Source organism: Mobula birostris, chromosome 5, assembly GCF_030028105.1.
Source record: "Mobula birostris isolate sMobBir1 chromosome 5, sMobBir1.hap1, whole genome shotgun sequence".
In the NCBI taxonomy this organism is placed as follows: Eukaryota; Metazoa; Chordata; class Chondrichthyes; order Myliobatiformes; family Myliobatidae; genus Mobula; species Mobula birostris.
This window is the reverse complement of record NC_092374.1, coordinates 89,037,741-89,063,477: the sequence shown is the minus strand read 5'-3', so window position 1 is coordinate 89,063,477 and position 25,737 is coordinate 89,037,741. Positions and strand designations below refer to the sequence as shown.

At 45.8% G+C, this 25,737-nt stretch overlaps 1 protein-coding gene across 1 annotated transcript in view; it reads right to left on the bottom strand.

The window, feature by feature from the left end:
• Window positions 1–25,737, bottom strand: part of LOC140198372 (G-protein coupled receptor 83-like) — an 84,195-nt gene that overhangs the window by 3,310 nt on the left and 55,148 nt on the right. Inside the window, exon 4 of the mRNA XM_072259468.1 lies at window positions 16,408–17,008. Coding sequence (XP_072115569.1) covers window positions 16,408–17,008 — 601 coding nt within the window. The remainder of the gene's footprint in view (window positions 1–16,407; window positions 17,009–25,737) is intronic.

Genomic DNA, 25,737 nt, shown 5'->3' with positions numbered 1-25,737 from the left:
CCATGCACCCCAGGTTGGGGACCCCTGTGTGGTGAAGGTCAGGGGTTTGAGAGTTACATTCCAAGTCTTGCATTCCCTTTGCCGCAGATACAATGCTGGAGGAACTCAGCAGGTCAGGCAGTCTTTGTTTTGAGTCTCAGGTGCTAATGAAGGGTTTTGGCCTGAGCTGTTGATTTTATTCCTCTCCATAAATACTGCCTGAACTGGTGATTTCCACACACACACACACACACACACACACACACACAGAGCACCCAAGGCCAGGATCGAACCCAGGTCTCTCACATTGTGAGCCAGTGACTCTACCTGCTGCACCACTGTGCCAGCTGTGTTGCAGTGAGCCTGGTGTCCAAGCTCTGTAGAACTTAATTCCTCCATAGATGCTGATTAACCTGCTGAGTTCCTCCAGCACTTTAGGTGTTGCTCTTTGTCCTCGTGAGGTGGTTTTTATGTTTGTGACATGAAGCACATCAAACAGTGCAGACTTGTGTTGGCATAACACCATGCCCAGTGCCACTCAGGCAGACAGCAGTCTTGATTTTCATGCTGCAGCTGTAGCAGAGAGAACGTAATGGAGATGAATTTGGTTGCTTCCCATTTCATTAACAAGTACAATGAGCATCAATGGATCAAGAGTGGAGACCAGAGCCGAGGGAGGAGCCATCTCTCAGACTCTGCGTGCTTAACTTATGTAGATCTCTTTTATAATGTGGAACCCATTAAGTGGGAATTTCTGGGAATTATGGATGCTTGGAACTTGCAAGATGCTGTCACACATTCCTGGGGCTCAGTGTAGATTCCTGGAAGAGAAGAGTAATTAATTTAACTTGCAAGGAGAAGACGCATCATTCTAAATCAGCCGCTCCCTCCCCTTCTGACCTCCAACCACTTTGGTGGACTGGGTTTGGTTTAGCCTCCCATACAGGGTATGTTACATCTGGCAAGGAGGTTCTCTGAGCAACTCTCTAGATCAGGGGCTCCCACGCTGTGGTCAACTGACCTTTTGCTTAATGGCTTTGGTCCATGGCATAAAAAAAAAGGCTGGAAATCCTTGCTCTAGATCCTCAGTAGTGCAAACCCATTGCACTCACTTTTCACACAGCCCCCACATTCCCCCTTCTGATCCTCCTACAGCCCTCACATTTTTCTCCCCTTTCTTACCAGCCACCTCTCTGCTATCTCTATAATCCATCTTCATTCTCCTCCTTCTTTATTCCATCCACCCTGATCATCCACTAGCTTTCCTCCCTCCACACCTCCCCACTTCTCTTTCCGGTGCTGGTTCCATCTGCCACGCATCTCTCCCCAGTATTTCATTACACCAATCAATAAATAAAATCAACAATATGTGCTGTCTCAGTTTTCATTCTAAATATTCATAATATGCATATTACAAAAAAAATCATTCGAAGTTCTGCATTGTTTTCAGGCCAGTAAAAATTTCCTGCTCAGAGCAATAGTTGGTCTGCACAGCTGCCCAAAAATAATTAAGAGGGAACATTGGCTAGAGAGCACAGCTAGAAGATAAGATGGGAGAGAGATTTATTTAGATTTGATTAGATTAGATTCAACTTTATTGTCATTGTGCTGAGTACAGAAACAAAGTCAATGAAATGCAGTTAGCATCTGACCAGAAATGCAAATAGTGTTATTTACAAAATAACTGCAAACAAAAAGTGCTACAGCACACAAATATAAAAGTACTGAGACAGTACAATATGGGTGCAATACTGCTTAACGCTGTGATGTGAGGTTCAGCAGGGTCACAGCCTCAGGGAAGAAGCTCTTCCTGTGCCTGCTGGTGCGGGAGCGGAGGCTCCTGTAGCGCCTACTGGATGGGAGGAGAGTAAAGAGTCCATGGTTAGGGTGAGATGCATCCTTAATATGCTTTTCACCCTGCCCAGGCAGCGTTTATGGTCAATGTTCTCAATGGTGGGCAATTGAGTACCGATAATCTGCTGGGCAGTTTTCACCACATGCTGGAGTGCTTTGCAGTCTGTTACATATCTCAAGGAGATCTTGTGATTTTCTTGTGAGAATGATGTAATGGTCTTTTGGAGGTCACCTGATGTAATTTTCCCCCCGATGTGAGGTCACGTGATGACATGTTCAGCAGGGGTATAAAAGGGAAGACCCCTAGTGATGCAGTGAGTTTTCCAGCTAGGACGTTAGCCTGAGGCTCCGCTCCATTTTTTTATGACGCAGTTTCATTTTTAAAAAGGAGGTTTATGTTCTATTGTAAGGTACAATAGTGCTGGACTGGCAGTTTACCCATTTCTGCCAGATTTGTTGATGTACCTTTTCAGTAGTATTGGAGAGTGAAGACTTTATCGAAGTACAGGACCTGAAGGATTAAGAGAAGTTGGTATCGTTCGGCAGTTTAACAAAGGATCGATCTTATTGAGTCTTCATTGAAGAAGCAACCTGCATCAAAGATAACTCCTGCCAAAAGAGAAAGGAAGTTCATGCAAGGTTTGCTCTCACGAAATAAAGGTCAGTTGTTTTTAAGCCGTTTATGTGCTTCATCGTGAATCCTTTGGACAGAACCAGAAGGAAAATCACATCTATAAAGAAATCTTTCTCCAGAGAAGTCTCTCCCTATTGAATGTATAAATCTGTTGGACTTTCGAATTTACCATTTTAAGAACTGTATTTGACTTTACCGCTTTAAGAACTATTTTCGCCTTTATCACTTTAAGAACCAGTACTGAGTGGCGATTTGTTGAATGGCCACATAGTGGTTAACTTCTGGTTAAGGTTATCGTTTGTCTTTTTTTTTGTTTGTCCGTGTTTAATAAATGTTTAGTTGTTTTCATATAACCTGACTCGATTGATATTCATTGTTGCCGGTTACGTAACAGGTCTGATACGGGACAATTGCCATACCACACTGAGATGCAGTCGGTGAGTATGCTCTCAATGGTACAGTGGTAAACATCCGTCAGTATCTTGGGACAGAGGTGAGTTTTATTCATGCTCCACAGGAAATAAAGGCGCTATCGCGCTTTTTTGACCACGATGGAGGAGTTCAGGGACCAGGTGAGATCATCAGAAATGTAGACACCAAGGAATTTGAAGCTTGATACAGGCTCCACTACAGCTCCGCTAATGTAGATGGGGACGTGAGTGTGGCTTCTAGCATGCCTGAAGTCCACAATGATCTCCTTGGTCTTCTTAAAAGAGGCCTGAGTGGTAACTTCCTACACAGAGAGTAGCCACAGGCATTTGGATAGGTTCAAAACTCTGCTATAGACAGTCCCAAGCCCATCTGCGACAGATGAGCTTGGGCAGGAAGAGATTAATAATGCCATTATGGCTATGCGGAGTAGTAAGTCCCCAGGTCCTGATGGTTATCCGGTAGAATTTTATAAGAAATTTAAGGATAAGCTCATACCAGTCCTTCTAGAAGTGTTTCAGGAATCTTTGGAGAACGGTTCCTTACCCCTTACTCTTTCACAGGCAGCTATTTCACTACTTCTTAAAAAGGACAAGGACCGGACTCAATGTGGATCATATCGCCCCATCTCACTTTGGAATGTTAATGTGAAAATTTTGGCCAAATTGCTTGCATGCTGTTTAGAACGTCCCCTTCCCAAGATAATTTCAGATGATCAAACAGGTTTTATTAAAAATCACCATTCTTTTTTTAATATCCATCGACCGGCTGATGTGGTTTATTCACCCACTGATTCTCCAAGTCCGCAAGTTGTTATCTCCTTGGATGCGGAGAAGGCATTTAGTAGAGTGGAATGGGTGTACTTGTTTAGTGTTTTGGAGAAATTTGGATTTGGCAGAATATTTTTAGCCTGGGTTAAGCTATTATACCACTCGCCTTTAGCATGTATACAGACAAATTATTTTCGATCTCTTTCCCATTAACACGTGGCACTCGCCAAGGCTGCCCATTGTCCCCTCTTCTTTTTGCAATTGCAATTGAGCCTCTTTCTATTGCACTTAAGTCAACTATGTTATTTCAAGGTGTTAGAAGAGGGGACATGGAACACCGTGTTTCTCTATATGCTGATGACCTCTTACTTTATGTGAGTGACCCTGTAGGGAGTAGTCCTGCTATTGTGTCATTATTAGGTCAATTTGGAGCCTTCTCTGGCTTTAAACCTAACTTTCAAAAAAGCAAATGCTTTCCCATTAAAAACTTGGCCCTACAGATCTGACAGGAATCTTTGCCTTTTCCTTTATCTCAAGATGGGTTTGTATATATAGGAATACATATTACTAGCTCTTTTACATCTCTGTTTGAAGCTAATTACAGGCCTCAGGTTAGCCAAATGAAGGCTGATTTTGAGAGACATAGAAACGTAGAAAATAGGTGCAGGAGCAGGCCCTTCAGCCCTTCGAGCCTGCACCGCCATTTATTATGATCATGGCTGATCATCCAACTCAGAACACCGCCCCAGCCTTCCCTCCATACCCCCTGACCCCCGTAGCCACAAGGGCCATATCTAACTCCCTCTTAAATATAGCCAATGAACTGGCCTCAACTGTTTCCTGTGGCAGAGAATTCCACAGATTCACCACGCTCTGTGTGAAGAAGTTTTTCCTAATCTCGGTCCTAAAAGACTTCCCCTCTATCCTCAAACTGTGACCCCTCGTTCTGGACTTCCCCAACATCGGGAGCAATCTTCCTGCATCCAGCCTGTCCAATCCCCTTAGGATCTTATACATTTCAATCAGATCTCCCCTCAATCTTCTAAATTCCAACGAGTACAAGCCCAGTTCATCCAGTCTTTCTTCATATGAAAGTCCTGCCATCCCAGGAATCAATCTGGTGAACCTTCTCTGTACTCCCTCTATGGCAAGGATGTCTTTCCTCAGATTAGGGGACCAAAACTGCACACAATACTCCAGGTGTGGTCTCACCAAGGCCTTGTACAACTGCAGTAGTACCTCCCTGCTCCTGTACTTGAATCCTCTCGCTATAAATGCCAGCATACCATTCGCCTTTTTCACCGCCTGCTGTACCTGCATGCCCACTTTCAATGACTGGTGTATAATAACACCCAGGTCTCGTTGCACCTCCCCTTTTCCTAATCGGCCACCATTCAGATAATAATCTGTTTTCCTATTTTTGCCACCAAAGTGGATAACTTCACATTTATCCACATTAAATTGCATCTGCCATGAATTTGCCCACTCACCCAACCTATCCAAGTCACCCTGCATCCTCTTAGCATCCTCCTCACAGCTAACACTGCCACCCAGCTTCGTGTCATCTGCAAACTTGGATATGCTGCATTTAATTCCCTCATCCAAGTCATTAATATATATTGTAAACAACTGGGATCCCAGCACTGAGCCTTGCGGTACCCCACTAGTCACCGCCTGCCATTCTGAAAAGGTCCAGTTTATTCCCACTCTTTGCTTCCTGTCTGCTAACCAACTCTCCACCCACACCAATACCTTACCCCCAATACCGTGTGCTTTAAGTTTGCACACTAATCTCCTGTGTGGGACCTTGTCAAAAGCCTTCTGAAAATCCAAATATACCACATCCACTGGTTCTCCCCTATCCACTCTACTAGTTACATCCTCAAAAAATTCTATGAGATTCGTCAGACATGATTTTCCTTTCACAAATCCATGCTGACTTTGTCCGATCATACCGCTTTCCAAATGTGCTGTTATCACATCCTTGATAACTGACTCCAGCAGTTTCCCCACCACCGACGTTAGGCTAACCGGTCTATAATTCCCCGGTTTCTCTCTCCCTCCTTTTTTAAAAAGTGGAGTTACATTAGCCACCCTCCAATCCTCAGGAACTAGTCCAGAATCTAACGAGTTTTGAAAAATTATCACTAATGCATCCACTATTTCTTGGGCTACTTCCTTAAGCACCCTGGGATGCAGACCATCCGGCCCTGGGGATTTGTCTGCCTTCAATCCCTTCAATTTACCTAACACCACTTCCCTACTAACATGTATTTCGCTCAGTTCCTCCATCTCACTGGACCCTCTGTCCCCTACTATTTTTGGAAGATTATTTATGTCCTCCTTAGTGAAGACAGAACCAAAGTAATTATTCAATTGGTCTGCCATGTCCTTGCTCCCCATAATCAATTCACCTGTTTCTGTCTGCAGGGGACCTACATTTGTCTTTACCAGTCTTTTCCTTTTTACATATCTATAAAAGCTTTTACAGTCCGTTTTTATGTTGCCTGCCAGTTTTCTCTCATAATCTTTTTTCCCCTTCCTAATTAAGCCCTTTGTCCTCCTCTGCTGAACTCTGAATTTCTCCCAGTCCTCAGGTGAGCCACTTTCTCTGGCTAATTTGTATGCTGCTTCTTTGGAATTGATACTATCCCTAATTTCTCTTGTCAGCCACGGGTGCACTACCTTCCTTGATTTATTCTTTTGCCAAACTGGGATGAACATTTGTTGCAGGTCATCCATGCAACCTTTAAATGCTTGCCATTGCATATCCACCGTCAATCCTTTAAGTGTCATTTGCCAGTCTATCTTAGCTAATTCACGTCTCATACCTTCAAAGTTACCCCTCTTTAAGTTCAGAACCTTTGTTTCTGAATTAACTATGTCACTCTCCATCTTAATGAAGAATTCCACCATATTATGGTCACTTTTACCCAAGGGGCCTCTCACGACAAGATTGCTAATTAACCCTTCCTCATTGCTCAAAACCCAGTCCAGAATAGCCTGCTCTCTAGTTGGTTCCTCGACATGTTGGTTCAAAAAACCATCCCGCATACATTCCAAGAAATCCTCTTCCTCAGCACCTTTACCAATTTGGTTCACCCAATCTACATGTAGATTGAAGTCACCCATTATAACTGCTGTTCCTTTATTGCACACATTTCTAATTTCCTGTTTAATACCATCTCCGACCTCACTACTACTGTTAGGTGGCCTGTACACAACTCCCACCAGCGTCTTCTGCCCCTTAGTGTTACGCAGCTCTACCCATATCGATTCCACATCTTCCCGGCTTATGTCCTTCCTTTCTATTGCGTTAATCTCTTCTTTAACCAGCAACGCCACCCCACCTCCTCTTCCTTCATGTCTATCCCTCCTGAATATTGAATATCCCTGAACGTTGAGCTCCCATCCCTGGTCACCCTGGAGCCATGTCTCTGTGATCCCAACTATATCATAATCATTAATAACAATCTGCACTTTCAATTCATCCACCTTATTATGAATGATCCTTGCATTGACACACAAAGCCTTCAGGCGCTCTTTTACAACTCTCTTAGCCCTTATACAATTATTCTGAAAAGTGGCCCTTTTTAATGCTTGCCCTGGATTTGTCGGCCTGCCACTTTTACTTTTCTCCATAGTACTTTTTGTTTCTACCCTCACTTTACACCCCTCTGCCTCTCTGCACTGGTTCCCATCCCCCTGTAGTGAACTAACCTCCTCACGCCTAGCCTCTTTAATTTGATTCCCACCCCCCAACCATTCTAGTTTAAAGTCACCTCAGTAGCCCCCGCTAATCTCCCTGCCAGGATATTGGTCCCCCTAGGATTCAAGTGCAACCCGTCCTTTTTGTACAGGTCACGCCTGCACCAAAAGAGGTCCCAATGATCCAAAAACTTGAATCCCTGCCCCCTGCTCCAATCCCTCAGCCACACATTTATCCTCCACCTCATCGCATTCCTACTCTCACTGTCGCGTGGCACAGGCAGTAATCCCGAGATAGACGGCACAGTTTACCCCTCACTATAGCTGGGAGAATTCAATCAGTGAAAATGACTATACTTCCCAGATTTCTTTATTTGTTCCAGTGCTTGCCAGTTTTCTTATGTAAGTTATTTTTCAAATCAGTCGACCAAGCTACAACCTCCCTTATTTGGGAAAATAAGGTCCCAAGGGTTAATAAGCGCACTCTCCAAAGAGGTTGTGACATAGGAGGAATGGGCCTTCCTTGCTTTATTCATTATTACTGGGCATCGAACATCCAAAAAGTATTATTTTGACTCCACCGGCCAGATATAAACTGGTGCCTGCTTGAGACACAGTCTTGCCACACCTCGTCTCTCCCAGCTTTAGTGTATTCTTCCTTACCATTGAAATCCACTCAATTCACATCTAACCCAGTCATGCTCTCCACCCTTAAAATTTTTAATCAATTTCGCTGCCACTATAAGTTCACATCAGCTTCGGTTTTGGGCCCCATTCATAGAAACCATTTATTTCCTCCCTCCACACTCAATTCAGCTTTCAGACAATGGGGTTTGAAGGGCCTTATGCACATTAAGGATTTGTACACTGATAACATATTTGATAGTTTTGATAATATATGCAGTAAATATGGCCATCCACATAATCATTTTTTAAAAAATACTTGCAGATTCGCCAACTTTGTCAAGGAAAAATTTCCCTCTTTTCCTGATCTACCACCTGCTATGTTGTGGGAAAAACTCACTCTTAGCTTTAACAATAAGGGGCTGATCTCTGAACTATACTCTCAGCTGATGTCTTTGGGAGTTCAAGATCTAAACAAAACAAAGAGTAGGTGGGAGGACGACCTCGGTATGGATCTGGCTGAGGAATATTGGGCAAAAGCATTGAATAGGGTTCATTCCTCGTCACCATGTGCTAGACTGGGGCTCATACAATTTAAAGTTTTACACAGGGTACATTTAAGTAAAGACAGACTTGCTGACGTATATCCCGGGACAGACGCTGGCTGTGACAGGTGTTCCTTCTCTCCGGCTGGTTTAGTGCATGCATTTTGGTCTTGCCCTTGGCTTGATGACTATTGGGAACTGGTTTTTTAAATTATCAGTGAGGTTTTGGGGGTGACACTGAGACCTTGCCCGCTTATAGCTGTATTTGGTGTGGCAGATGATGATTTGGGTTTAAAGGCAAGCCAGTCGGATATCATTACATTTACATCATAATTGGCCCATAGGAGAATTTTGCTGGCTTGGAAATCTGCCACTCCCCCAACTGCTGCTGCTTGGTTAGAGGATGTAATGTTTTTTTTCTGAAATTAGAAAAGATTAAATTCACTTTGAGGGGGTCTTTGAAAAAGTTCTATTCGAAATGGTGACCTTTCTTGTCATATTTCGGGAGTCTTAAGGAGTTACCTACTAGTTGAGGGCATTTGATTGTACTTGGGAAGTTGCCTCCCATTTAACACGCTTATAATTTACCTCACAGGGTGGTTGATGAATTGTAATATGAGTGTATTTTGGATCATATGACATGTTGCTGATGTGTGTGAGCCGTCGTCTTGAAGTAGTGTGGGGGTATGGCTGTGAAATGTCCGTATTTGAATTTGTGAATTGTTGTGTTGCAAATACATTAGCTGCCATGATATGGTCTGGGAGGGCGGGTGGGGGGAGGTTTGTTTAGGGGTAAGATATAAAAGCAAAATGGAGGAAAATGCAATCCATTATATATTCTGTATTGTGTCATTCCTTCAATAAAATAAAATTTTAACAAAGTAGGTTTGAGCATGGGGCTAGCAACTGCATCCTATAAAAACTCAGAGCTACCTCAGCAGCAGTTCCAAACACCTCATCCCTGGAAAAGAACAATCATTGATGGGCTGCCCTGGAGACAACTTGAAAACCTGGCTCAGAGCTACAGAAAAACTTGAAAGACTATCCTAGAGCTGCAGAAAGGCCAGCAGAAATTCCAAACACCTCACCCCTGGAAAGGAAGGATTAATGATGGGCTACCATGGGGACAACTTGAAAGACAGAGGACACTGGTCAATGTCCCAGTACAGGTGATGGGCTTAAGTAAGAAATGTAAGTTTGGATAGATACAAGGACGGGGAAGGGCTTGGATAGTTATGGACCAAATTCAGGCACCTGGCACTAGCAGGGTCAAAGCTGAGGTCAGCATGGACCAGTTGGGCTAAAGGGTCTGTTTCTATACTCTATGATTCTGTGCTGCTTGACCTAAAGATTCCTCCAACAGACAGTTTGTTGCCCCTTGACACACCATCGGTATTGTTATGATTCAGATACATATTTATTTATCATGTGCACATCGAAACATACAGTGAATTGCACACTTTGCATTAACAGTAAACACACCCAAGGATGTACTGGGGGCGGCCCGCAAGATCGCAACACATTGGCCCCAACATAGCATGTCCACAATGCTCCATAGAATAACAAGCAACAAAACAAGAACAACAACAACAAAAACAAATCCTTTCCTCCTATCCCATCTTCCCTCCCACCCACACATACAAACAACCCTCCAATTCCAGGAAGAGCCTCCACGTCTCCAGGTTTCAGCCATTGCGGTATGACTTCCAGACTGCCAATTGACTCTCGGGCTTTAATCTTCAGTATCGACCCAAGGACTAGCTAATGACTGGAACCTGTGGTTCAAACTCAGAGCATGTCAACAGACAGGCCCCTGTGCCCCTTGTTCATTTCTACTCCTTGAAACTTACCCTCTAACTTTGGCTGTCTTGGCATTAACTTACTCTAAAAGATAATTGACAGCAGCCTATCAACCCTTGGGAGGAAACCACATCACCCAGGAAAATACAAGTGGGTCACTAGGAGAAAGATCTCCAAGCATACAGTAGTCCAGGTCAGGATTGAACTTGGGTCTCAGGAGCTTGGTGATGGTGATGATGAATATGGCGCTGAACAATAGACAATAGACAAAAGACAATAGGTACAGGAGTAGGTCATTCGGCCCTTCAAGTCAGAACCACCATTCACTGTGATCATGGCTGATCATCCACAATCAGTACCCGGTTCCTGCCTTCTCCCAATATCCCTTGACTCCGCTATCTTTAAGAGCTCTATCTAACTCTTTCTTGAAAGAATCCAGAGAATTGGCCTCCACCGCCTTCCGAGGCAGAGCATTCCACAGAACCACAACCCTCTGTATGAAAAAGTTTTTTCTCAACCCCATTCTAAATGGTCTACCCCTTATTCTTAAACTGTGGTCTCTGATTCTGGACTCCCCCAACATCGGGAACATGTTTCCTGCCTCTAGCGTGTCCCATCCCTTAACAATCTTATAAGTTTCAGTCAGATCCCCTCTCATCCTTCTAAATTCCAGTGTATACAAGCCCAGTCGCTCCAATCTTTCAAAATATGACATTCCCGCCATCCCTGGAATTAACCCAGTGAACCTACGCTGCACTCCCTCCATAGCAAGAATGTCCTTCCTCAAATTTGGAGACCAAACCAGCACACAATACTCCAGGTGGGGTCTCACCAGGGCCTTGTACAACTGCAGAAGGACCTCTTTGCTCCTATACTCAACTCCCCTTGTCATGAAGGCCAAAATGCCATTAACTTTCTTCACTGCCTGCTGTACCTGCATGCTTACTTTCGGTGACTGATGAACAAGGACACCCAGGTCTCATTGTACTTCCCCTTTTCCTAACTTGACACCATTCAGAGAGTAATCTGCCTTCCTGTTCTTGCCATCAAAGTGGATAACCTCACATTTAACCACATTAAACTGCATCTGTCCACTCACCCAACCTGTCCAAGTCACCCTGCATTCTCATAACATCTCCCTCACATTTCACATTGCCACCCAGCTTTGTGTCATCTGCAAATTTGCTAATGTTATTTTTAATCCCTTCATCTAAATCATTAATGTATATTGTAAATAGCTACGGTCCCATTACTGAGCCTTGCGGTACCCCACTAGTCACTGCCTGCCATTCTGAAAAGGACCCGTTAATCCCTACTCTTTGTTTCCTGTCTTTCAATCAATTTTCTATCCATGTCAGTACCCTACCCCAATACCATGTGCTCTAAATTTGCCCACTAACCTCCTATGTGGGACCTTATCAAAGGCTTTCTGAAAGTCCAGATACACTATATCCACTGGCTTTCCCATGTCCATTTTCATAGTTACATCCTCAAAAAATTCCAGATTAGTCAAGCACGATTTCCCCTTCATAAATCCATGCTGACTCAGACCTATCCTGCTACTGCTATCCAAATATGCCACTATTTCATCTTTTGTAATTGACTCCAGCATCTTCCCCACCACTGATGTCAGACTATACTGGTCTATAATTGCCTGTTTTCTCTCTCCTTCCTTTCTTAAAAAGTGGAATAACACTATCTACCCTCCAATTCGCTGGAACTGATCCTGAATCTATAGAACACTGAAAAATGATTACCAATGCATTCACGATTTCTAGAGCCACCTCCTTAAGTACTCTGGGATGCAGACCATCAGGCCTTGTGGATTTATCAGCCTTCAGTCCCATCAGTTTACCCAACGCCATTTTCTGCCTAATGTGAATTTCCTTCAGTTCCTCTGTTACCCTCGGTCCTCTGGCCACTATTACATCTGGGAGATTGTTTGTGTCTTCCCTAGTGAAGACAGATCCAAAGTATCTGTTCAGCTCATCTGCCATTTCCTTGTTCCCCATAATAATTTCACCTGTTTCTGTCTTCAAGGGCCCAACTTTGGTCTTAACCAATTTTTTCCTCTTCACATACCTAAAGAGCTTTACTATCCTCCTTTATATTCTTGGCTAGCTTACCTTCATACCTCATCTTTTCCCCACCGTATTGCCTTTTCAGTTATCTTCTGTTTCTCCTTAAAAGTCTCCCAATCGTCTGGCTTCCCGCTCATCCTTGCTATGTTATATTTCCTGTCTTGTATTTTTATACTGTTCTTGACTTCCCTTGTCATCCACGGTCGCCCCTTACTCCCCTTAGAATCTTTCTTCCTCTTTGGAATGAACTGATCCTGCACCTTCTGTATTATTCCCAGAAATACCTGCCATTGTTGTTCCACTGTCATTCCTGCTAGGGTATTGTTCCATTGAATTTTGGCCAGCTCCTCCCTCATAGCACCATAGTCCCCTTTGTTCAACTGTAATACTGACAGTTTCAATTTTCCCTTCTCCCTCTCAAATTGTAGATTAAAACTTATCATATTATGGTCACTACCTCCTAATTGCTCCTTTACCTCGAGTTCCCTTATCAAATCTGACTCATTACACAACACTAAATCCAGAATTGCCTTCTCCCTGGTAGGCTCTAATACAAGCTGCTCTAAGAATCCATCTCTGAGGCATTCCACAAACTCTCTTTCTTGGGGTCCAGTACCAACCTGCTTTTCCCAGTCTACCTGCATGTTGAAATCCCCCATAACAACCGTAGTATTACCTTTGTGACATGCCAATTTTAACTTTTGATTCAACTTGCACCCTATATCCAGGCTACTGTTTGGGGGCCTGTAGATAACTCCCATTAGGGTGTTATTGCCCTTACAGTTTCTCAGTTCTATCCATACTGACTCTACATCTCCTGATTCTGTCTCCCCTCGCAAGTGACTGAATTTCATTCCTCACCAACAGAGCCACCCCACCCCCTCTGCCAACCTGTCTGTCCTTTCAATAGGATGTATATCCCTGAATATTCATTTCCCAGCCCTGGTCCTCTTGCAGCCATGTCTCTGTTATTCCCACAACATCATACTTGCCAATTTCCATCTGAGCCTCAAGCTCATCCACTTTATATCTTATACCCCGTGCATTCATATATAATACTTTTAATCCATTTAAAGTAATATTTTTACTCCCCTCACCTTTCACATCGATTCCTATTGCACTTGGCCATACTCTCCGATCCCTTCCTGAGCTTTCTGCCCCGTTAATTCTGTTGTCTTTCTTAACTTTTCTTATTCTCTCTTTCCATCTAACTCCATCCTTATATTTCCAATTCATCCCGACCCCCCACGACTTAGTTTAAACACACCCGTGTAGCAGTGGCAAACCTGCCTGCCAGAACGCTGGTCTGTTAAGATGCAACCCATCCCTTCTGTACAATCCCAGTGGTCCAAGAATCTAAATCTCTGCCTCCGCAACAGCTCCTCAGCCACACATTCAGATCCCTTATCTCCCTGTTCCTGCCCTCACCAGCACAAGGAACTGGAAGCAAACCAGAGATAACCACCCTGGAGGTCCTGCTTTTCAGTCTTCTTCCGAGTTCTCTGAAGTCACGCTGCAGGATTTCTTTCCTCTTCCTCCCGATGTCATTTGTGCCGACATGCACCACCACTTCCGGCTGTTCACCTTCACCCTTGTGGATGCCCTGCAATCGGTCTGTGACGTCCTGGATCCTGGCACCAGGGAGGCAACACACCATCCTTAAATCCTGCCTGTTGCCGCACTATACCTTTCTGTACCTTTCATTATGGAGTCCCCTACTACCACAGCTCTGCCTGACTCCTGTCTCCTCGGCTTTGTTTCAGCACCAATTGTTGACTTGCAGACCCGTCCGCCTCTCAGACTGGCAATATCTTCTGTCCCGACAGCTTCCAAGAGGGTGAACCTGTTTTCAAGAGGTACATCCCCCGGGGTCCCCTATACTCCAAGCATCCATCCTTTCCTCATCGCCACCGACCCCCCCCCCCCTCCCGGTATCTTCGACATTATCCCTTGGAATCAGAATCAAGTTAATATCGTTGGCATATGTCGTGAAATTTGTTGTCTTTGCTGCAGTGGTACAATGCAATACATAGTAATAGAAAAAATGTGAATTACAGCAGATATATAAACAAAAACAGAAAAAAATGTAGAGGTAATGTTCATGGGTTCAATGTTCATTCAGAAATCAGATGGCAGAGGGGAAGAAGCTGTTCCTGAATTATTGAGTGTGTGCCTTCAGGCTCTTGTACTTGCTCCCTGATGGTAGCAATGAGACATGTCCTGGGTAATGGGGAAGGGTTGTTAATGATGGATGTCGCTTTTTTGAGGCACCGCTCCTTGAAGGTATATTGGATGCTGCAGATGCTAGTGCCCATGATGGAGCTGACTGAGTTTACAACTCTCTGCAGCTTCTTTCAATCCTGAGCAGGCGCCTCCCCAGCCCAAAACCATACCAGATGGTGATGCAGCCAATAGACTGCTCTCTACAGTACATCTGTAGAAATTTGCTACTGTCTCTGATGACATACCAAATTTCCTCAAATACAGCCACCGTCATGCCTTCTTTGTGGCTGCATCGATATCTTGGGTCCAGGATAGACACTGACACCCAAAAAGCTGAAATTGCTCGCTTGTTCCACTTCTGATCCCTCTATAAGAGAGGGAGTTGTGACCTTGTAGAGGTGTATAAAAGCGCGAGGGATATGGTCACAGCCTTGTTCCTCATGGAAGGGCCAAAAACTAGTGGGCATAGGTTTAAGATGAGATGGGAAAGACTTCAAGAGGCGATTTGTTTCATACAAAGGGTGGTGCCTACATGAAACTAGCTTCCAGAGAAAATAGTTGAGGCTGATAACAATAAGGCCATTTGGATAAACACATGGAGAGGAAATATTTAGAGCAGGGTTCCCCAATCTTTTTTATGCCATGGACCAATACTATTATGTGAAGGGTCCCTGGACCCTAGGTTAAGAACCATTGGTTTAGAGGGATGGGGGCCAGGCAGGGACAAATGAAACTGGCAGAGGTAGTCACCTTGGACAGTATGGATGAAATAGGCCGAAGGGCTTGTGTCCATGGCTGTGCTATTCTACAAATGTCTGCCAGTTCAGTGCCTGTCTCCAGGGGGCAAAAGAGCCAGCACACCAAAGCAGTACTCATCTCCAGGGCAAGAGCATGACAGCAGGGTACATGGCCAAATGTTATCTTCCTATTAAAGTCATAGAGTCAGCGAACTCTACTGCACAGAAATAGGCCTTTTGGCCCATCTAGTTCATGCCCAACTGTTATTGTGACTAGTCCCATCAACCCGCACCTGGGTATAGCTCTCCAGGTCCCATGCCATGTTATTTCCATACGGATATTTACACAGTGACAACTTTATTACTATGCCTGTACACCTGCTCATTAATGCAAATATCTAATAAGCTAATCATGTGGCAGCAACTCAATGCATAAAAACATGCAGATGTGGTCAAGAGGTTCGGTTGTTGTTCAGACCAAACATCAGAATGAGAAACAGAATGCAATCTAAGGGACTTTGACCATGGAATGATTGTTGGTGCCAGATGAGGTGGTTTGAGTATCTCAGACACTGCTGATCTCCTGGGATTTTCACGCACAATAGTCCCTAGAGTTTACAGAGAGGGGGTAAAAAACAGAAACATAAAAAAAACACAGTGTGCGGCAATTCTGTGGGTGGAAATGCCTTGTTGATGGGAGAGGTCAGAGAAGAATGGCAGCTTGTTTCAAGCTGACTGGAAGGAGACTAGTTACTCAAATGAATACACATTACAGCAGTGGTGTGCACAAGTGCATCTCTGAACACACAGCATATCAAACCTTGAAGTGGGTGGGCTAAAGCAGCAGAAGACCACAGCACGTTCCACTCCTGTACCTAATAAAATGGCCACTGAGCATAGCTGGAAGCTAGAGGTTAGTCAAATAGACACACAAAGGAAGTTGCAGAAGTATTTGCCTGCATACAATCTACAGCTGTGGGAACAGATTTTCTTCTTTATGCAAAGAATACTATTTTGACTCACCTCCGCATTGCTATCTTTGCGCCCTCGAATCCCAGAACTCCCGGCCATTGCAGATGGTCCAGCCTCATTGAGGCCCCGCTCCTGCAGCCACGCTCTCTGAATTGGCCCGCCGAGCATGGGGAGCACTGCTGCCTTGCCTCGACCTCTCTTCGCTCGCCTACACTTGCACAGGAGGCTCCTGAGTTCTGCACGGAAACTGTCATCCAACCAGCAGTAGATGAAGGGGTTGCAGCAGGCGCTGCTCACGGCCAGCCAGTGAAAGGCAAAGTAGAGAGCATTGTTGGCCTGGACCTGCTGACTGGAGAGAAGGATCACGTAGCAGTTGAGGGGGAACCAACAGATGGCAAAGACCACCACAACCAGCACCATCATTTTGATTGTCTTCTTTTTCTTGCGGCGCTGGGCAGCCGACTGCTCAACCGTGACATCACCTATGGCACCACGCAGCCACAGCTTCTTGCCCACAGCGGAGTAGGCTGCGGTGATGACCAGCAGCGGTAGGGCATAGAGCAGGCTGAAGGTGGCCAGGTCCAAGTACTTCCAGAACACATTGGACGGTTTCGGAAAGGCAGGGATGCAGAGGCTCCTGACGGTTTTCTCCCTATAGCAAAGAGTAGGTTAGAGGCTCAAGTTCAAGCTTATTGTCACAGACAAGTGCATAAATACCATGGGTATTAGCTTTTTGAAGCATTATCCCAAACATGATAAACATAAGTTAACATAAATTACACACAACGTTGAACTTCACAGCTGGAGGTGGTATTGGAGTGGCATACTGAGATACATCCTAGGATGCACTGGGTCACATCATCAGTGATGTAACCTGCGGTCATTGGGTGTTACAGGCCTTTCAACATCAAACACCCTTGCCAGGGTTGATCATACCCTGGCTTTTGTCCCAGCAGCAATGGTCCATGGGCCACACTTCTAGATCCATGGCCACCTGGAGGTTCACTCATCAGCCTCTGTTATGGTCCTGATGGCTCTTTTCTTTGTAGATCCCTCCCATAAAGCTGAGGAGAGAGTAGGTTCTACAAAGCAAGAAGCCAGCAAAACATCTATAGCCCACCTCTATAGACTCCCACCGTGCCCTCCACCCCTGTCTCTGGCACTGCGCTACCAACTCCTGGTATATGGCCTTCTTATACTGAAATGCCCCCTCAATCCGTTCTTTCCAAGGCACTGTCTGTTCCACCATGACTTCCTGCTTCGAGGTTTCTGACAGAATGACCATATCAGGATCAATGATAATGATGTGATGAAGTCAGGAAATTTTAACTGCCTTCCATGATTGACTGTCAGTTACCAGTCAAATGCCATAACAAGCAAGCCTGCTGGTGATCTGGGCTGAGGCTGTGGTTGGTCTCCAGCACTGACAAAGGCTATGGGCTTTCTGAGTTGGTGCAAGTGCCCACTGTTGTCAATGGCTGAGGAGATATTTTCTGCCACTAATTTCATCACCTGGTCATGGCACCAGCAGTACCGTCCTTTTCCCAAGGCTTTGAGCAGCTGCTGAAGATATGTTCCAGTGGCCCTCTGCCAGGACAGAGAGGACGTGATGGCCCAAAGCAGAAATGTTTGCTATACTAGGCAGGACATTATGAAAGCCTGAATTGTGAATGTGAACCGCTAGGGTGTTGCCAGGACGTAGGGAGCAGACCCAAGTGCAGGACATGTCTGGTATTCAAGATGGTGCTGGTAACTGGCGACTCTGTGCATGCTCTTCCGAGCAAACTGCCCTCTACACTATCTTATACCCGAAAAACCCTCAAAACCTCCAATCTGCTACATCTAGCAAGATCAACAACACCCTGGCGAAGCTACTGACCCAGCTGGAGATCACTGCGCCAGAGTTGCTTCTTAAACCCTGGACCGCACCCGGACCTGACCACCGAGGCCCACCACGTTCCCGGAGACCTGCGGTCTGCTACCATCCTAAAGCGCTTGGAGACACGGCCCATTCCGACCAGCACCTCTCCGGAGCAGACGGCCAGACAGAAGTGATGTCGGAGACCTCAAGGTGCCCCAGACTCTTCCCTAGAGTGACCACTGTAAAACCCCGTTGGTGGACATCCACACCTGCCGGAAGTGAAGCCTCCACCACAACCTCGGAAATCGAGCCCGAGGCTCAGCTGGAGCGGAGGCCTCCACAACCGTGACTCAACTTAAGGACTTGTTTCAGCAAGGATCCTGGCCATCCGGGATTAAGTGTCGGCTTCGGGGCCCGACCCAATCGACAGCCCGGGCCCCCAGCAGCTGGAAGTGGCAGCGGAGCCTCCCCCGTTAATCAGCCCAACCCGGAGCGCATGACGATGCGACCCACCGATCGATCCCTGCGGGATGCGTCTACTGACCTTAAAGAGCTGACAACAACACACTGCATCAATGGAAACCTGGAAAGATGCACTATTTACTGAGGAGGCGTGGGAAAAGAGCTGGGCTGCTGGTCAGATTGAAGCTGAGGGGCTTCAGAGTCCCTAGCCCACCATCGTACCGGCTAATGTGCATGCCATAGAGAACAAGGTGGATGATCTTAAAGGGAGACTCACCTACTGCAGGGAGATGCAGAACTGCTGTGTATTCTGTTTCACCGAGACCTGGCTCTCCCCTGCCACCCCCGACTGTGCCATCCGACCGGAGGGATTTTCGATCCATCGGATGGACCACACGGCATCTTCGGGCAAGACGAGGGGAGGTGGTGTCTGCCTACTGATCAACACCGGGTGGTGCTCAGACACAGTGGCACTGACAAGCTCCTGCAGCCCGGACCTGGAACACCTGTCGGTGAAGTGCCGTCCCTACTATCTGCCATGGGAATTCACCTCGGTCATACTGACAGCGGTCTAGATTTCCCCCCAGGCAGACGTGGAGTGTGCTCTGAACATACTGTACGCCAACATCAGTGAACTTGAGACCAGGTATCTGGAGGCTTTGCTCATTACAGCTGGGGGCTTTAACCAGGCCAACCTCAGAAAGGCGCTGCCAAAGTTATACCAACATGTCTCCTGCCCCACTAGAGGCCCGAGTATACTTGACCACTGCTACACAGCAGTCAAGGATGCCTACCGTTCCGTCCCACAACCTCACTTTGGAAAATCGGACTATCAGGCCGTACTCCTCCTCCCAGTTTACAAACGGAAACTGAAGCTGGAGGTCACGGTGTCAAAAGTAGTGTCCCATTGGATGGAGGAAACGGATGAGGCCCTCCGTGACTGCTTTGAATCGGTGGACTGGTTAGTATTCAAGGACTCGGCAGCTAACCTCAATGAGTATGCCTCAGCTGTCAGGGACTTTATTTGGAAATGCACAGAGGACTGTGTGTCTCACAAGACGATCCGGGTATTCCCTAACCGGAAACCTTGGATGAATTATGAGGTCAAGTCCCTTTTGAAGGCTAGAGCTGCGGCTTTTAGGTCCGGGGATACCAGTCGCTACATGGAATCCAGGCGTGAACTCTGGAAAGCCATTAAGGACACCAAGAGGCAATATCGAGCCAAGTTGGAAGCCCAGGCTAACCAGAGGGATGCCGGTAGACTATGGCAGGGTCTAAATGAGATCACTGGGTGCAAAGAAAAGGCTGGGAATATCAATAACTGTGGTGCTTCTCTTCCTGACAAACTTAACATATTCTACGCAAGATTCGAACAGAAGAGGAGCGTCCTGCTCCCTCCGGATGAACCGGACCTGGTGGCATCGAGATTCACCATCACCGAGGAGGACGTTAGAAGGGCCTTCCTGAAGATAAATCCAAGGAAGGCGACGGGCCCAAATGGCGTCCCGGGACGGGTTCTCCGGGCCTGTGCAAGCAAGCTAGCTGGAGTGTTTGCTGACATCTTCAACTGCTCCTTGCTTCAGTCTAAGATCCCCTCGTGTTTTAAGAAGGCAACAATAATCCTGGTGCCGAAGACGAGCAAGGTGGCATGCCTGAATGACTATCGACCTGTGGCTCTGACATCAATTGCTATGAAGTGCTTCGAGCGACTGGTTATGGCACACATCAACCACAGCCTATCGGTCAACCTCAACGCTTTGCAATTCGCCTACCGGAGCAACAGGTCAATGGCAGATGCCATCTCTCTGGCCCTACATTCCTCCTTAGAACACCTGGAGAATAAAGACACATATGTAAGGCTCCTTTTCATTGACTACAGCTCTGCCTTTAATACCATCATTCCAAATAAACTGATTCCTAAGCTCCAGAACCTGGGCCTTGGCACTCAGATCTGCAGGTGGATCTTCAACTTCCTCACAGACAGGAGCCAGGCTGTAAAAATAGCGGACAAGCTCTCCTCTACAATCACTCTGAGCACCGGTGCCCCACAAGGCTGTGTACTCAGCCCCCTGCTGTACTCACTGTACACCCATGATTGTGTAGCCAAGTTTCCATCGAACTCAATATATGAGTTTGCTGATGACACAGCAATTGTAGGCCGTATCTCGGGTAATGATGAGTTTGAGTACAGAGAAGAAATTAAGAACCTGGTGGCATGGTGCGAAGACAATAACCTATCCCTCAACTTCAGCAAGACGAAGGAATTGGTTGTTGACTTCAGAAGGAGTAGCGGACCACACGACCCAATTTAAATCGGTGGTGCACAAGTGGAACAGGTCAAAAGCTTTAAGTTCCTCGGGGTCAATATCACAAATGACCTGACTTGGTCCAACCAAGCAGAGTCCACTGCCAAGAAGGCCCATCAGCACCTTTACTTCCTGAGAAAGCTAAAGAAATTTGGCCTGTCCCCTAAAACCCTCACTAATTTTTATAGATGCACCGTAGAAAGCATTCTTCTAGGGTGCATCACAACCTGGTATGGAAGTTGTCCTGTCCAAGACCGGAAGAAGCTGCAGAAGATCGTGAACACGGTGCAGCGCATCACACAAACCAATCTTCCGTCCTTGGACTCATTTTACACCGCACGCTGTCGGAGCAGTGCTGCCAGGATAATCAAGGACACGACCCACCCAGCCAACACACTTTTCGTCCCTTTTCCCACCAGGAGAAGGCTCAGCAGCTTGAAGATTCATACGGCCAGATTTGGGAACAACTTCTTTCCAACTGTGATAAGACTGCTGAACGGATCCTGACCCAGATCTGGGCCGTACCCTCCAAATATCCGGACCTGCCTCTCAGTGTTTTTGCACTACCTTACTTTCCTTTTTCTATTTTCTATTTATATTTTATAATTTAAATTTTTTATATTTACTGTCAATTTGTAATCCAGGGAGCATGAAGCGCAGAATCAAATATCGCTGTTATGATTGTACACTCTAGTATCAATTGTTTGGCGACAATAAAGTAAAGTAAAGTAAAGTAACCAACACGTAGGTAGCATTAACAGATGTGTGTTTATTAATAGTTGCAAGGAAAGCCAGAGAGCGAAGATTAGATGCTTACAAAGACGTGAACGTTGGACAACAAACCGGAGGAGCCTGGACCCGGAGCTTAGTCATGGATCCTGGACTCGAACTTGGACATGGAGCCTGGACTTGGACTCGGACACAGAGCCTGGACTTGGACTTGGACATGGGAACCTGGACCTGGACTCGCACACGGGAACCTGGACTTGGACTCAGACACCAGAATCTGGATTTGGACTCGGACACCGGAACCTGGACTTGGGCTTGGACACGGAACGACAAAACCAAACGACGACAGTCAACTCCTGTCTTGACTCAGAGAAGCAGCAAATGGCCTGCAATACTCAGCTGGACATGAGACGACAAAACCTACAATGACAGACAATTTGTATCTTGACACGGAGTAGCACATGAAGTGGCAAACAGTCGGCAATCACTTAGCTGAACGTGAAGAGACAGAATTCCCGAAGCAACTTAGAGTCCACTACTCTCGGTGCCCCGGAATGTGCATTGCAGCACTGGCTCAGGTGTGACGGTCCAGCCCTGAGTAGACGTAAGCTGGAGTTCTTATGTTGCCGGTTCGGATGAGAATCAGGTAACTTAATCAAGGAGGCAGGTAAAACATGGGGAAAAGGAAATTACAAGAAAATGAGGAGTCAACAGAATGGACCGTGTCATAGGGTTCTTCCTGCCAGATGTTGGACCAGGAGCTCTTCCACCCTCCACCTTGTCCAAGCTCCCTGTTGTCTCGTTCCAACCATGCTGGTGGTATGAACTTCCTCAACGACTGCTCACACCTCTTCCGGGACCATTAATGCATTTGAGCCCTGCCAAAGCAGATTGAAAAGGAGCTGCCAGGCTACATCTAACCAGACACCACTGTCACTACCAGATTCCTGTGCCTCAGACATGACTCAGCCGTCTCCATTGTATCCTTGGCCTTCCAGTCTGGTCCTCAATCCTGCTGACGAAACTTTGTGAGCCACTAGAGTTTAGGTACAGCAGCAATTCTCTGGTGTGGGAAACTGTGAACTCCTCATTCAGGCTACCGTACTGAGCAATGCTGCTCAGGCTACATGGGAGGCCCAGCCATTTTCAAAGGAAGCTATTGATCTTTCTTTCAAGACTCTCAGCTGTTGTCAAGGAAGGATGTCATGCTGGCCTTGAACTTGCCAGGTAGGCCTGATTTGTCCACTCTAGTGAGCCAGACCTTTAGCTCATCTGCCAATGGGAATAGCTTCCCCCTCTCTTTTTCTCTCCCCCCTCTCTCTCAGCCTCTTTCTGTCTCTTTCTCTTTGTTACATACTCTCTCTCTCTCTTTGTTACATTCTCTCTCTCTCTCTCTCTCTCTCTGTCGTTCTCTGTGTCACTTTCTGTCTCTCTCTTTCTCTCCACTATGCTTCATTCTCTTGGAGTCATGTAGGTGAGGTACATTCTGGGAAACAGCTATTAAGAAGGCAAGCAACTGTAAAATGCACGGAACCTCTTCTGCCCACAGAGTACAAGAATCCTTGTCTACGTGATATATTTAACAAAGACCGATTGTACTATCAATGATCAGGAACACATTGACTGACAAGTGTGGTCAATGGGCCAGGGGAACTCTGTCATTATTCCAAGGGCCGACTGGGAATCAAGAAGTCATGGGATTGGACGGGGAGGTTAGAGCTGGGACGGAATAGTGACCAATGACGTTATTCAATGGCACAGAACATAATGGGCTGAATGGTAAACTCCTGCCTCCATTCCTTACTTTCAACACCTGTCTAATAACAGACCGGATATTGCCTCATTACAGTTAAGTTCTTGGACAGGTAGCCAAATTTCCAGGGCATTAACCAGATACACATTGAAATCCCACCCTGCAGCTGGAGAATTTAAATGCAAATTATTAAATACATTTATTTTTTCTTAAAATGCTATATCTCAATAATAATAACTAGATTGATCATTAAAAAGTCACCTCATCCACCAAAGCCCTTCAGAGATGGGAATCTGTCATGTTAATCTTTCTGCCAGTAGGTGACTCCAGAACCACATCAATATGGTTGGCTGTCCTGTCAGAAAGTATTTAGGGCTGGACGACAATTGCTGACTCTTCCCCCGGACATCCCATGATCAAATAAACACAGTGGTCAGGATTTTATAAACATGTGATGAATGAAATTGACAGGCTGATTTGCGGGAATTGTGATCAGCACCACGGACAGCACCTTATGAAGACAATAAACGCTCTGTGATAAACCTAAGAGATTCCGCAAATTCTGCAAATTCAGAGTAACACACACACACACACACACACACACACAGTGCCTGAGGTTGGAATCAAACCCAGGTCTGAAGATGAGAGCCAGTGATTCTACCCTCTTTGTCACTGTACTGCCATGTAAGAACTTCAGATCTCCAACTCTGAATCACATGGGCTTTTACTGCATCTGTATAATCTCAAGTTTACCAATACTGGGACTTGTTCTTTATCTGCCATCTCCTCGGTGGCGGGCTGGAGATGCAAAGAAGGTGTAAGATGAGCTTGCAGGTCATCCTTGGGCAAGGTGTAGTGCCTGCTTGGACTCTGATCATCATCGTATAGAGTTGTAGGAGCAGATGGTGGATGGCCCTATGAGCAGCTAGTGTATATCACAAGTCCTGGTTATGCAACCACTGACCCCAGGCAGACAATCTCTGAAGAGTACTGATAATGGCTGGAGTTACCTGTCCTGTAAAGACACTGCCCAGAAGAAGACAATGGCAACCAATTCTGTTGAAAAATTTACCAAGAACAATCATGCTCATCTCCTTCATTACAGAGACTAGGTATTTTAAAAATACATTTCCAGATTAAATTCAATTTAAATTCCCCAACTTCATGAGTTTCAGACTCTGAGTTACAATGCTGATCCTATAACAAATGGGACACTGCCATCCACAGCAGCTGAGTGTTAGGAGAACAGCTGCAGCACACCGGCCTCAGCTCGTTGATAAGTGTAAGAGTGTGAAACAGGGTAACTCGTGTCAGATATCCACCAGTATAGTAACACACTCATTTTTGGGGTGACGTTGATCATCAATTTCAAATGTATTGTTGTTTAACCATTCACATGTGCATCACAAGGCCATGTGTTTAGCCTCCAGCTCTAATTACTTTACATTTATGATTTCTTAGCTAAACATAGCACTAAAGCTATATTTAATTTTGTTGATGACACCACTGTCATTAGCCAGATTAAAGGTGGTGATGAATCAGCATATATGAGGGAGATTATAAATCCAGCTGAGTGGTGCCACAACAATCACCTCTCAATCAATGTCAGAAAGACCAAGGAGCTGACTTTTGACTTCAGGAGCAGTAAACCAGAGGTTCATGAGCCAGTCCTCATTGGGGGAATCAGAAGTGGAGAGGGTCAGCAGCTTTAAATTCATCAGAGTTAATATTTCAGAGGATCTGTCTCGGGACCAGCACAAAAGGGCCACTTTGAAGAAAACACGATAGTACCTCTACTTCTTTAGAAGTTTGTGAATACTTGGCATGACATCCAACACTTTGACAAGCTTCAAGATGTGTGGTGGAAAGGATATTGGCTAGCTGCATCAGACCCTGGTTTGGAAATGCCAATTCCCTTGAACAGAAAATCCTATAAAAAGTAGTGGATATGGACCTGTCCGACATGGGTAAAGCCCTCCCCACCAATGAGCACATCTACATGGAGCATTGTCGCAGGAAGGTAACACCCATCGTAAGGGGACCCCACCACGCAGATTATGCTCTCTTCTTGCTGCTGCCATCGGGAGGAGGTACAGGAGTTTCAGGACTCACACCACCAGGTTCAGGAAAAGTTTTTACCTGTGAACCATCAGGCTCTTGACCCATATGGGATAACTTCACTTGCCCTGTCAGTGAGATGTTCTCACAACCGATGGACTCGCTTTCAAGAACTCTTCATCTCATGTTCTTGACATTTATTACTTATTTAC